This window comes from Fulvia fulva, chromosome 11, assembly GCF_020509005.1.
Source record: "Fulvia fulva chromosome 11, complete sequence".
NCBI classification, from domain to species: Eukaryota; Fungi; Ascomycota; class Dothideomycetes; order Mycosphaerellales; family Mycosphaerellaceae; genus Fulvia; species Fulvia fulva.
This window is the reverse complement of record NC_063022.1, coordinates 1,595,393-1,609,705: the sequence shown is the minus strand read 5'-3', so window position 1 is coordinate 1,609,705 and position 14,313 is coordinate 1,595,393. Positions and strand designations below refer to the sequence as shown.

The following is a 14,313-nucleotide window of genomic DNA, read 5'->3' as shown; positions in this document are numbered from 1 at the left end:
TTAAATTCGAATAGTTCTATAAAGTCAATCTTACTACCTTCTTCTCGCTCGAAGGCTTTCTAGTAAGCTTTATCAATTTCCTATTATAGCGCGATACCGGTATCTGCTATAACCTGCCGGTTGTCGTCCTATGTCTAACTCTAAGGAAAAGAGGAGAGGTCGGGGAAAAGAGATATACGCTACTTACCTTTACTCTTAGGCTTAGGTAGCGGTAGTATACCGCCGTTTATCTATAAAGTTATATTATCTAGGTTCGGGGGAGGCGTAACGAGACATATTTCCTAACTGTCTACGAGCGCGCGACTACCTACTAATAATATCGCCGCGTTATATTCTCTAGGCATTTACGCGCTATACGCCTTACCGTATTCTATATTCTAATACGACTCTACGCGTTCTTCGAGTTCTATAGTTCTGTCTATTCCTATTGTTACGCGTCCCTTACCTCGATCCGCGATCTAGGTAGGGTAGTAGAACAAACTATAAGGGCGCGCGTACTATAGGGTCCGAATAAGAGAGTTATAGTTCTATAAAGCTACGAAAGAGGAGCGCGAGGCGCGGCGAAGTTATAAAGTAAAGCCAAGCCGCGCTAACCCGATACGGAAGGTCCGCGGTTCACCCGGGCTAACGTAGCTATAGTAAGGGGTCGCGGGCTGCCCGTAATACTATACTTATAAAGCTTCTAGCTAGAACTTAACTAGTATACTAGAGTCTTTAAGTATAGCCCGGACTATATTCTTAGAGGCTTGAATTGACCTTTCTATAGTTCTATTTTGAAGAGAGTTATAGGCATTAGTTATGTCTATCTAAGTACTAAACTCCTTCTCCTACTCTTTTAGTAAGGCGAGAATTTCCCTTATACTATTACTACGGATTGTAGATAGAAAGCACCTTAACTACTGTTCTGCCTAGACCTTCTAATCCCGTAAGGCTATAGGAGCGTCGCTCCTAGCCTTTAAAGGGATTGCCTACTTCTTCCTAGAGAAGTTGTCTACAATCTTAAGCTAATATTTATATCCTAGCCTAGAGACTACGCCCTAAAAAGGCCTATAGACATTAATAGAGACAAGGGCTAGCCTTTCTCCTTTTCTCTCTATAGTAGGTCCGTTAAACTTCCTTATATTAGCAAGGGAGCATACCTTATAACTTAGGTATTTAGAAGGAATAGGGATAGGATCTTTCTTATTAGTAACTCTATAAAGGTTTCTTAGTAGTCCCTTACTAAGGTGTGTACATCTTCTATACTATAGCTCCTACTAATCTTCGGACTTAGTATTAGCTATAGCGGTACCGTTACGTTCTTAAGAGAGTATACTAGTATACTATAGCTTAAGAATTTCTGAGATCGAGTAGATAAATAGTACTCCTCCTCGAAGTTTAGTCTAGATAACGGGTTTACTAGACGAGGATTTTAGGATAATACTAGGTAGTTAGATAGCAAACTATTAGCTAAACTAATTCTACGAAACAAGACTAACTCTAAGGCTAGGAATAAACAAGACATTTTCTAAGACAATTTGCTTTCTAGAAGGACTACCTACTACTACACTTCCTATATATATAGCTTATAGATAGCCACCCCTAACCTTGATCTACTTCCTCTTTTAAAGAGGCTTTAGTGTCCTAAATAGTAAATCTTAGTTAGTTATATATAATAAAGCACAAGAGTTAAGCAACTACTTAGACGAGGAGTACTTACCTTTAGCTTCTATAGTAGAATAGGCAACCTCATTAACATCATTATCTTCCGATAGTATCTTAGAGTCTAATACGTCTTCCTAGGTCGTATAGGCCCTTATAGGCTTCTTACTAGAGGAGGCCTTTGGCTTACGGCTCTCCTTTATCTACTTTATAAGGTCCGTTATTACCTTAAGGACATTACGAAGGTTTAGTAATAATAACCTCCTAGAAGGTAGTGACGGTTATCTCTTAGTAGGGTAGGTAACTCTAGCTAGTTTGTCCTTATTCCTAATAGCCTACTAAGCTATAGAAAGGTGTAGGCACTTACTTATAAAATAGTCACTATCGTAGAGATAGTACGTAAGCTTGCTCTAGAAACCCTTCTTAGCGAACATAGCTGTCCCTTAATAAATTATTAATTCTTGCTTCTCCCTAAGAATTGTAAGAATGTCTTATAGTAAGAGATTTACCTAGGTATTAAATATATCGCGAATTGAGCTAAATAAGTCTAGTAGAGCTACTAAGAGTTACTAGATCTTTCTGTCCTTAGTCTTAATGTCTTAGAACTAAGGCGAGATTAAAACAGCCCTCCTTATAATTGAGCTAAGCTCCTACTAGGCGTCATCTATTGACTAGTCCTCTATTATCACGAAATTAGTATATTACTAAAGCAAACTTCTTCTAGTAGCGAGAAGTCTTCTCTTGTATTTAGCTTTAGCCTATTCCTATAACTCCTTCGTATACCGGATCTCGTATATTATCTCTTAATTATCTATTGACAGACAGATATACATCTTATATAGGGCCGTTGTATTATGCCGTCTGTACGATGCCTTCCTTATCGCTTAATCTAAAGGAAGGGATAACTCCAATAATATAGAGGGTGTCGCTATAGATAGGGTTATAGTAGGAATGTCTATAATAATGTCTTCGAGGACCTAGTCAACCTGCTTTAATACTAGGTGTATTCTTATTAGCTTGAACTATGTTTCGTAGTTCTCTCTTATTAGAATAGGTACTACTCTCTTTCTTAAGAACCTAGTCTCTTTCTCTATTTTTTTATAAGTTAAGGGATAGGTTAGCTACCCTTAGGTAAAAGGATATATTCGGTCGTACGCGATCGGATCGAAATAGGATAAACCGAACGCGAGGTTAATAGTAGAGAGGATAGCTATCCGCCGGGAAGAGAAGGAAAGTCGGTCGGTAAGGATCGTATTAGTACTAAGACACTATAGCGTAACTCTCTTAGTAGAGGGGGTTTCTAAGACACTACGGCTCTCTTAGAATAAACAGTTAGTCGATACGAACGCGATGTCCGGAGAGCGACTCTTCTTAGTAAGCTCGCCTACTTGTCTAAGGTATTAGTATAGGCTCCCTAACTCGGAGTCTAATAGTGCCTTACTAGGCTCTTTTACGTCTTATATATACCTATAGTACGGCTATAGCTTCCTATATAAGGCGGGTACGGCCTCTAGTCTACCTTCCTTTTGTTCTAAAGAGGAATAACTCTAATACGACTTTATCGAGGGTGAAATACCGAGTTACTAACCCGGGCTTATAACCTATTAAATAGGTACGAGTTACGTAGTAGTAGAAGACGGCGGAGTATACGAAAGACAAAGAAGGACCTAATAGGATAGCGTGTATCTATATATAGTATTGCTAGTATTGGTATAGGTAGATACTAGGTGTCCGGATGTTAACTAGCCTATAGGCTAGTAAACCCTAGTCACGTGATCTAGTTATATAACACACCTACACCTATATACTTGACCTACGGCCTATATATTCTTAATAGAAGGCATTCTAGAATCTATATAAGGAATATAAGATCTTAGCCCTATATATACTATTGTACGCCTCGTACTTACTCTAGCTATTAGATATAGGTTACTATTCGCCTTTAAAGAAGGTATATAGTACTTAGCTCTCAGGCTTAGTACGCTAGCGTATTACTTATATCGATAAAGTAGAGTTCCTACGCGCCTTCCGGGTAGCCTATAACGCTATATTTAGATAGTAGAACATCCTATCGAGCTTTAGAGGCGCTAGTTTAGTTCTATTTAATATATAGGTAGTAATAGATAAGCTTAATATTAAGCTACGTACGCTAACCTCTCTAGCTCCGGACTCTACCCCTTAGGAGTCGAAGACACTATAAACTATAAAAGAATTCGACTCTTAATCGATACTAGTAACGAACAAAATATATACCCGGGTAGGTTTATTGCTAAACTCGTTATAGGAAGGAGTATATTAGCTTATAAAAGGGAGTAGAGAGATAGCGCATTAGATAGCTCTTTTACGAAGCGAGATTAGTAAGTTACGTAAGTCTAATAAGGCCCTTATATAGCGGAAAGCACGAAAGCGTAAGTATATTTAGTCTAGAGGGTCTCTAACCTTTAATAAGGCGTCGTAATTGATACCTCTAGAGGATACTAGGAGGTAGGAAGTGAGTAGAGAGTTGCTAGATAGTGTTTGGCTAGTACTAAGGCTACGACGCTATAAGCGATATAGCGAGTCGGGGTATAATGTACGTACCTATTAAGTAGACTTACTAGATAGCGAAGAATCTGAAGAGGAATTGTCCTCCTAGTAACGATTCTATAGGATGTCGTCGTGTTAAGATACCGTCGTAATTAAAGTGGAAGTAGTATAGTTCTTAGTAAAAGTAGCCCGCTCGGTAGTATAGCCCGCTCGGTAGTAAAGTACGTTATACTTATATACTACTATAGCTATATCGTTAAGACGGACTCGCCGAGACGAGTATAACGAATAGCTTTTTATATATATAGCGTACGCGCTAGGTAGGGCGCTTTTTTACGATCTCGAGTTTAGTCGTTTTAAAATTCGAAGTTGTCCCGTCCCTTTTGCGGGGTTGAATAAGCTGTCTTTGATCTGAACTAAACTCAAGGCAAGCGAGCCGAGAAGCTTACGACGAGGGCAGTAGGTAACCTCGGAGCACGGAGGGAACGAGCAATGTATAAGCCTTAGCGAACCCTTGCGAGGACGAGGCGTAGGGACAAGTATGATACCCAAGCGCGCGAGGCAAGCACGTCGTTTAAAGTAATCGCAAAGAATAGTTCCTCTCGTAGAAGGGAGCTCTAGCGACCTGAAGCGCCGTATAAGAGGGGTCGTTGTTTGAAAGATGAGTTGTTATTTCAAGGACGTATCTAAGGACGTAGTGTTAATTAACGGACGTAGTATTGTTGTGAAGACGCGTAAAGGCCACAATGTTGAAGGATAGTAGAACATAGCCGTGTCGATCCAATTTGAGCGTTGGTGCTAAGTGCGTCTGACGACTAGGACATACTGTGCTAACAAAGCCACCGACGAAGGCGTTGTGTAGCACAAAGGATAAACAGCCGTCCCCTCTTGGCCTAGTCTAGCTTCGACTTGCCTGCCTCTTTGGGCATGCCCATAGACGATCGATTGCAAATCGCTATGGTACAGCCAATGAAAATCTCACATTACAAGCTTACTTTCAGTCTTGCTCATGTGCGCCCGCACAGAGGTACACGGTTGCATCTACGCTGTATATGACCGACCGGCAAAGTCCAAAGAGGAGAACGCCAACGGGAATTCGAAATACAACAGTGGCAAGTACCAGAACGGTGCCAAACCGTGAGGGGAAGTCATCATGCCTTGTTATATACAGGCGATCGTCCAAGCCAGCATTGTGTCTTCTTCTCCTTAGTACACTTCTACAGCAAGACAATCTACAATGAAGAACACTCTCCAATTCCTTGCATCGGTTCTGCCGCTCGTTGCAGCATACCCTGCTGTCCTTGAGGAGGTGCAAAAGCGCCAGATCATCTACCCGACTGTCCCACCGCCGAAGTTCACAACTAATCGTGACAACTGTGGTTCGCACGGCAAATGCACAGTGTTCGATGCCCAGGATCAGTTCGTTGATGTCCGACCTGGCAGTGGCCACGAGTTCAAGTCTCCAGTAAGTCGTACTAGGCGATGCACTTGCATGCCATTGCTGACTGAGACATAGGGCCCATCCGACCTGAGAGGACAATGTCCTGGTCTGAATGCTGCAGCCAGTAAGTCGACTCTATCACTACAGCGATTGTTGTGGATTTGGTGTATGCTGACGATTCGTTTCTCATAGACCACGCCTTCCTTCCACGAAATGGAATTGCTTCGATCCAGCAGAGTAAGTTGAAGTACCAACTCCGGTGAGGATTCCATGCTAACTATAGTCCTAGCCATCGACGGACTTGGAGCTGCATACAGCATGTCCACAGATCTTTCATTGATTTTGGCCGTCATCTCGTGAGTCTCGCAACGCACAGTGCGGATTGAACTCGATCGCTGACAATATTTCTTGCTCAGTGTCGGCATCTCTGGAGACCCAGTCACCGGCACATGGTCCATCGGTGGCGGCTACAACGGCGCACTTGGTCTGCTGGGCAAGCCCACTGGTATCTTAGGCACACACAACCGTTATGAAGGCGATGCTTCGATCGTCAGGGTAGGCTAAAGGTCTCCTATCAAGACTGCATAAACCTGGCTGACATTATCTCAAGGGTGATGCGTACATGCACGACGGCTTCGTCGGTTTCTTCGAGATGCACAAATGGGAGCACCTGTACAGCTTGCTGGGAGACGACGGACTCACGCACGACAAGGCTGCTGCACAGGCCTACTACACTGCGGAATACTCGATCCTCAACAACCCGTACGTCGGGCCCATCTATGACAGAAATCCGCCTTTCCACTAACATCACTCTTGTAGATACTACTTCTCCGCCCCCTTCTCCGGTCTCGTCGCCCCAGACGCCCACAACTTCGTCGTCCACTTCATGAGCAACCGATCCGAAGCGAAGATGGGCGGTGTCCTCGACGGCGAGACTCTCAAATCCTTCTTCTCCGTCACTGGCGAGCCAGGAAACTTCGTGCACACGCCAGGTCAAGAGCGCATTCCTTTGAACTGGTACAAGCGCCCAACATCCCAGCCCATGAACACCGTCGACACCAACGTCGACACCGTCGTCAATGACGGCATGTACCCAGGCATCATCCGCTTTGGTGGCAACACCGGCACGGCCAACAGCTTCGTCGGTGTTGATACTGGTGATCTTACCGGCGGCGTCTTCAACGGTGCTTCTCTGTTTGAAGGGTATGTTCATCCTATCACTGTCCCAATTCCAGTTCATAACACTGACGTTCCTACAGCAACAACCTCTCCTGCTTCCTCCTTCAAGCCTCCCAAGCCGGTCTCGCCGATCCAGCGACACCACTTCTCCAGCCCATCGGCCAGATTCCAAGTTTCTTGACAAAGAACCTTGGACCACAGATCAGCGCTCTTGGATGCCCGCAGCTTGGTGCCTTCAGGAATGAGTTGTTTGGTCAGTACCCCGGTGCGTCTTACAAGGCGCAGGGCCAGTAATGTTGGAAAGGTGTAACAAGATTGGGTCAAAAATGATGTATGCAATGACGATATAAGACTAGCATTGGATGTCAAAAGACAGCGCTTCATCGTTCGCATTCTTACCTCAATTGAGTGTGACATCGTGCGTGCTTCTGTTCCCGCTGGTCCATGCATGAGAGGAACCCGGATGGATGACGTGGAGGTACAAGGCTCCAGGCTGTAAACTGAGCGCATGTAGCATTGTCGCTGGAAGCAATGGCACGATCAAGTAACCCAACGCATACGCCATCCCATTCTTTGGCCTGAGGCATCTAGTCTTGAGGTAGTGTGCTAGCTAAAGTCATGGGACGACGACAACATGCTCGGAAGAAAGGCAGAAAGTCTACAAATCTCACGTTATGGTATTTGGACTCTCTTTTTAATGTTGAGAGTGTCTGGGAGTGCTTCTAATGTCTGTGTAGCCGAGGAAAGCCGCAGTTTCGATTCGTGATCGTGTACTTCGTCGATCTGGAGATAGCACAACGTCAATCCGTACACCACGTATGCCAAACAACACGTTGAAGGGTACATACACGAGTCTGACTCCAGATGAAGCTTATGCTACATACCCGCAGATTAGTCTGCCTTACACAGTGGGACAATGACAATGGTTTGCCTGTTATGATGCTGCACGGGAGTTGCAAGGACGGATCCACCTACCATACAGCGCATGCGTCCGTAACATCACGCACCAACAGATACACCATGGGTCATGATTGAAACAATGGACACGGTTCTGAATCGAAATTTCAGAACCATCACTCATACGTAAGAAGTGGTATCTCCATCGGCCCAACGCCTCTAATGCTGTCTCGTACTCTTCTTCGCTGATCGTGACTATACAATATCATGCTAAGCATGATCGCATCTAGTTGCCTGCCTCCGGATCAGGTACCTCCTCCATTTCGACTGCTCTGGCTTTACCTTTGCCACTATACCCTTCCTGCCCAGAAGGCTGTTCAGCTACCTGGCTATCCGGAGTTGAAGATGGTTCGGCAGTAGATGCTTGGCTGGGTTGTTGGTCAAATCCCCAATTACTGCCGCTCCACGGGGTCTGAGTTGGGTCTTGTGTCGATGATGACGACGCAGCGGGCGTCTGCGGAGTCATCATCTGCGGCGCTGGCTGGAATTGCGTTTGATCTGAAGATGCTGTCGTTGCTTCAGTGCTGGTGGTGTCTGAAGTTCTCGGTGCTGTCGGTACAAACAGTGGAGAGCCAGTGTCATCAACAGGTCCAGCACTCTGCGCTACTTGTTGCGGCGGCTGTGGCTGCTGCTGCTGCTGCGTGGCAGATGATGGTGTCTCTGTCGCGGCGGAGGTAGCTGTGTCGTCATCACCGGAAATTGGTCTAGCAGAAGTCGACCCATCGTCTGCCGTTGGGTTGTCAAGGTTCCGTGTCGTAGCCTGAAGTGGTGCTGCATGATGTTCCTGATCGACTCGATGCAAAGGCATCAGGGTCCAGCCTTCAGGTAGTATAAGTCCCTGTGGTAGGTTCTCATGTCCCGGACCCATCTGTTGTGCAGGACTACCCTGAAGCGCCTCCGGTTGTGTGGGTGGCATGAAAGGTTGCTGCGTCGGCATGAAGCCTGGCATCGGAAATCGCCCCATCTGTTGCACAATAGCGGCCTGTCTTGCGGCACCGCCCGCGCCAACAGGTTGCTGCGTAGGAGTGTGCTGTGCCCTGAGACGAGCCATTTCTCCTTCCATCATCCGCAGTGTCGCGAGCTGTTGCTGCTCGATGTTAAGATTGTGTGCTTCCTGCATGATCCGCTGCTCCATCTGCATGATCCCCACGTCTATCGGCACCTGCGACCGGCGTCCTGTTCTTCGCGTACCTGTGGGGATTTGTGCTTGACCATTGGCGTATGGCACCTGGAGACCAAGATGATTCGGTCCTTGTTGATTTGCGCCTGCGGCATTCTGATTGGCCGCATCTGGGTTCTGGAAGCGATTGATAAAGTCCTGGATCTGGCCTTGCGGTGCATTCAGCAGCCCAATTCTGAGCGGGCCAAGATTGAAGATTCTAGCACGAGGTCTTGGTGCTTGTTGTTGTCCGGGCTGTCCGGGTGCAGGTGGATTGCCCGGGGCAGCAGGCGCATTCGGTGCGGTCGCGGTGACGACAGGCCTGCGACAAGTAGGGCATACTTGCTGTCTCTCTAGCCAGCTCTTCAGACATCGTAGATGTAGGATATGTCCACAAGGTAGCTTCTTCGCCCTCAGTCCCTCATCTCTTCGCCTAGCTGGCGCTGGCGCTGCGACAGGCTGATCACCCGCAGGCTGCGCGTTTGCAGCGGCAGGCGGTTGTTCCCAAGACACCATCGTGTCTCTGCACACGATGCAGGGGTCGCCTCGGATCTCTTCGGTGGTTGCGTCCGGATATCTCGTGTTCATGTCGCTGGTTGCCTTTCGGTATGCCACATAGTCGGAGACTCGCTTGCTGAACGACGCGAAGGTCATATAGACGTCGCGCATGATGTGCATGGGCAGGCCGTTGAAAGTGATGCTAACAGTGAAGAAGACGATGTATATCATGAGCTTCATGAAGTCTGTCACCACTTCAAGCACAAACAGATATCGTCTCTTCTCTTCCCAGCCTGGCACATCCACCTCATTCTCATCCACGTCGATGGGTGAGTCGTCCATTGGGGGCACGGTCGCTGGTGTTCCATCCTCTGCTGTGTTCTGGGCTGCCGCTGCCACTGCTGCTGCATGTGCCGCTACTCTTTCTTCCCGGATCTCGACCTTGCGCGTCTCAATAGCCAGCATCGTCTGCTTCTTGACTTCCTTGGCCTCATAGCAGGCCAAGAGGTATCTCAGTCCTGTGAACAAGGAAAATATGCCCAGAATCGCAAATTCGAAGGTGAAGATGACCATCATGCCTGGCTTGGGATTGGCTATGATGGTCTCCAGGCAGTACCACAACATGAGCACATCGAAGATGAAGCTCACCAGCAAGCTCATCGCCAACCGCACATGGAACAAAGTCGGGTTTGCAGGCGGCTGTTGCTCGAAGATATCAACCCGTCCTTCTGCAATCCAGCCCCACACCTTCCCAGCCAAGAGCAGCACAAACATGGTCAGTAGCCAACCTCCCACATCTTCTCTGAAGCTCGGCATTGCCAACAGGGTGTCCAGTACCGCGTACCATGCCTTCTCCGACAACTGCTCGATCTCAATGGGTCGTAATGGGCCATAGAGTAGTCGCTGCAGCGCGAACATGAAGCTGCACGCCAAGACCAGGAGGAGATTCGTCAGGATGAGGAGACATGCGTTCGACTGGGAGAGGTAGACGGTCGCGCTGTAGAAGTTGGGCCGCTGGTGGAATGCCTTGAGCAGACATGCTGCTGCGGCTGCCGTGGAGGCGCCGGCGTAGTATGCAAGGCGCATCTTGGTGCTTATCGTATCCTGTCGTATGTCGGTGTGTCCATGTCCATGACCGTCAGTGAAGGGGTCTGGTGCGGTCGTGTAGTGTGTGTGTGTTGTTTGTAGCAAGTTGGTCTCAAATGTCAAAGGCCAACTGTTTCCACACCAAACGGCGCAAGCGCGTCGGCCATCGGCACGTCATTCAGCTGCCACTTCCGCTGCCGAAAGCGAGGAAGCGATCTTAGCGGGGTCCGGGCTCAGTATAAACAGTCTATAACCGGCTAATGGAGTGTTGCGATCTACTAACCGTAGCCGAGCATAACTGCCATAATATAGCTTTTGATATAGTACTTAATATAATATCGTAAGAGTTATAGTAACGTACTTCACTACCGAGCGGGCCACTTTTGATAAGAACTATACCACTTCCACAGATACAGCTATACAACCACCATTACAGCGTATATTGTCTTCAAACGAGGCTAAACTGACCTTAGCTATCTAGGCTACGAAACGCGACGCGACAATTACGAATCGACTTACTATAAAGGTATACGACGCGTCTCGAACTATACTAGGGTATTAATTAAATAGAGACCTCCTTAGGGTGACTACGAGCCTAATTCGAAGAAGCTTATAGAGCTAGAAGAGAGGGTAATACTTAAGTATATACTCGAGCTAGATCTTAGAGGTTTCCCGCTATTAAAGGCTAGTGATATATATCTAGGGAAGGGAGACAGACTATAGATCGTCGGCTCATCGATCTCTACGCCAAAACAAGACACATTCGAAAGCTCTTATCAAGGCTATTCTAACGATATATAAAGCAGGCCACTACCCCTAGGACTAAGGGAGTTCTACCTTATTTAATCTGGATAGCTTGAAGCTCTCTTCACCCTATTTCTTCAGCTCTAAACGCCGCGGAGGTGCCTAGCTACATTAGGCAACTCCTAGGCAATAGTAGCCTAGGCTACGGCACTAACGGCGCCTACGGCCCTATAGGCGAAGCCCCCCTAAGACAACTAGTAGCAACTTATAGAGGACGTAAAAAGTATAGAAACTAACGATCAGCTCCCTTACCGGTCTCTATAGGTAATGATCACTTAGCTACGTACGGCGCTTGTACTATCGTATTACCGAGGGTAATAAGAAATAAGGACGACGTCCTAGGCGATTAGTAAGGCCACCCGGAATTAACACCCCTATAGCTAGGTATCGGTCGCGGTATCGATACTAGGCCCCCGCCTAACGTACGATACAGTTACGATCCGTATTATAGTAAAGGAAGACTAGGCCGAAGTTACGAAGCTATCGAACAAGGAGCTCCCCTAACGAATCAACTAACTAGGGGTGGTCGTAGTAAACTAATAGTCTAACGGTACTCTATAGATCTATACTAGCTCTACTACTGCTAGGAGGCACCTAGAGGCATAGCTATAGTAGGCATCTAAGGTTACGGCATTAGCGAAGGTCTTAACGAAACAATTTACGATCCTAGTCTACGATATACCTAAGGAGTTTGACCTAACTAACTAGGGTCACCTACGCGCTCTCTAAGAGGACAACCCGGTCACTCTTAACTCTCTAATCTAGAAGGCGACTTGGCTCTATAGGAAATGGCTAGAAGGCAAGAAGGCCTCGGCGCTAATAGTATAGCTATAAGACGCGAAAGCGGCGGATCTAGCGATAGAACAAGGCCTGGTCTAGTAATATAGCCTTAAGACAGTAGAAAAGCACTCCTTATCCTTTCGTGTCCTCTAATACTTCAAATGCTAATAGTATAGACACTAAACCTATACGTGTATAAACAAGTAGGCCTGCTCGAACTATATAGGAGACTATATATCTAGGGACTATATACCGACTACGAGACGGTACGCGAACTGTCCGGGGCACTACCTATCGTATAGTACGGAATGCCTATAGCGGAAACTAGCAAAAAACAAGGCAATCACAAACAGAACCGTCGCCCTAAGATTCTACGGCGACCGTAAGGCTAGCCTATACCGGAACTAACTAGCGGCGGTCGGGTATAAGCGCCCTAGGGCCGAGAACGATATAAAGGATACGTAACCTAGGGCGTACGGGAGGCCACGTGCTCTACTAGCTACGGCGAGGGAATCTAACTAGGCCCGCCTCCCCTTTAGTATATAGCCGATAGGCGTAGACTAGGACGTATAGGGTAGTAGGACATAGGACGATATAGAGGAAATGATTGTCGATACCGATAACTAGCCTCGACACGCTTAGCATTATCTAGTATAACGTTAACTATAGCAAGGATATAGTCTAGAACCATTTCCTATACGAGGCGGACCCGCGCGTCTACTACGTCCTTATAATCTAGGAGCTATAGGCACTATAAGAGACTAACGACCTATAAGTCACTAGGCTATACGACATGCCTACGAGGCGACGGTAGACCCCGTACGTACTTCTATGTTAGTAAGGACATACTAGAATCCGACTAGGAGGTAGTATACTACGTAGACGAAGAAGGCGGGGGCGATATTACCTCCCTCTACGTAGGTAGCACCTAGATATATAACCTATATATACAACCGCTAGCCTCGAGGTCTAGCCGCGACCTAGGGGTCTATAGACAACTAGACAGTGCGCTTAAGAGACAAGGGTGCCATATCGTAGTAGGAGACTTCAATATATACTACCCTTCCTAGGAAAGCCTTATATAGCCGCACCCTATAGCCGACGAAGTACTCGACTTAATAGCGAGCAACGTAATTGCCCTTAATACCCCGAAGGACCTAGGCACCTAGAAGAGAGGGGGACTCTAAGGCACGATCGACCTCTCCTAGATCTTAGATAGCTACTACTATACGGTAACCTACTATAGGATCGAACATAAACTCGAGGCGTCGTCAGACTATATACTAGTTAGGACCTCTATTACGATATAGATATAACGTATACTAGCGGGAACCCCTAAGCTAAACTAGGGAAAGGCCTACTAGGCCAATATCTAGGCGTACCTCGATGACTCTAAGAGGCTAGTCTAGATCGCGTAGCAGCAATATAATAGTAAAGACGAGATAGACGAAGCAGTCTAGGGGTTAATAGACGAAATAAGAAAAGCGACCTTACTTTACGTTCCGCTTGCCTAACTAACGACATAGTCTAAACTATACTAGACGCCGGAGTGCACTACGGTAGTAAGAGAAGCAAGGAGAGCCCGCCGGGTATAGACGAGTAGCTAGTATAGAGATCAACTAGCCCTAGTAGTTGTAGCGATCTTTAACGCCTACCTATAGACCGGGTACCACCCGATAGCTTTTAAACAATCGACGATAGTGGTCCTACGTAAGCCGTAGAAGGAAGACTATACGTAGGTAAAGTCGTACCGCCTAATTACGCTCCTTAACACTCTTAGGAAGGCGCTTAAGAAGCTGGTTATAACGAGACTCTCCGAGGCGGTAGAGGAATACTCCCTACTCCCGGACACCTAGATAGGTGCGCGCCTATAGCGATCGACGCTATCCGCGATAGAACTTATCACCTCTTAGGTAAAGGCTATCTAGTATAAGAATAGGGACAAGGTGGCTTCCTTACTTAGCCTAGACATATCGGGAGCCTTCAACTACGTGTTATACCCGCGGCTACTCTATATCCTAAGGTCGAAAGGACTCCCTAAGTGGCTTGTTAACTTCGTACGGTCCTACCTCTAAAACCGTAGTACGTCGATCCTAGTCGGCTAGTATAGAAGCCTATTTCAAGTAGTCTATACTAGAATCCCGTAAGGCTTAACGCTAGTACCTATTCTGTTCCTCTTCTTTATAGCGACGCTACTCCCAGCCCTAGAATCCTAGAACACCGCTACGAGCGGCTTCGTAGA

General features: G+C 46.7%; 2 protein-coding genes across 2 annotated transcripts; one reads left to right on the top strand and one right to left on the bottom strand.

The window, feature by feature from the left end:
- Positions 1 to 5,404: 5,404 nt before the first annotated feature.
- On the top strand, positions 5,405 to 7,081 carry CLAFUR5_12921 (Dothistromin biosynthesis peroxidase dotB; the record flags this gene model as incomplete). The annotated part of the gene is made up of 8 exons (XM_047912069.1): positions 5,405 to 5,632; positions 5,684 to 5,732; positions 5,801 to 5,845; positions 5,898 to 5,964; positions 6,025 to 6,163; positions 6,219 to 6,370; positions 6,428 to 6,811; positions 6,868 to 7,081. The coding sequence occupies 8 exons, from the start codon at positions 5,405 to 5,407 to the stop codon at positions 7,079 to 7,081; spliced, it is 1,278 nt and encodes a 425-aa protein (XP_047767771.1).
- Positions 7,082 to 7,970: 889 nt separating this feature from the next.
- On the bottom strand, positions 7,971 to 10,487 carry CLAFUR5_12920 (ERAD-associated E3 ubiquitin-protein ligase HRD1A; the record flags this gene model as incomplete). Its single annotated transcript, XM_047912068.1, has 1 exon — positions 7,971 to 10,487. The coding sequence occupies one exon, from the start codon at positions 10,485 to 10,487 to the stop codon at positions 7,971 to 7,973; it is 2,517 nt and encodes an 838-aa protein (XP_047768150.1).
- Positions 10,488 to 14,313: the final 3,826 nt, after the last annotated feature.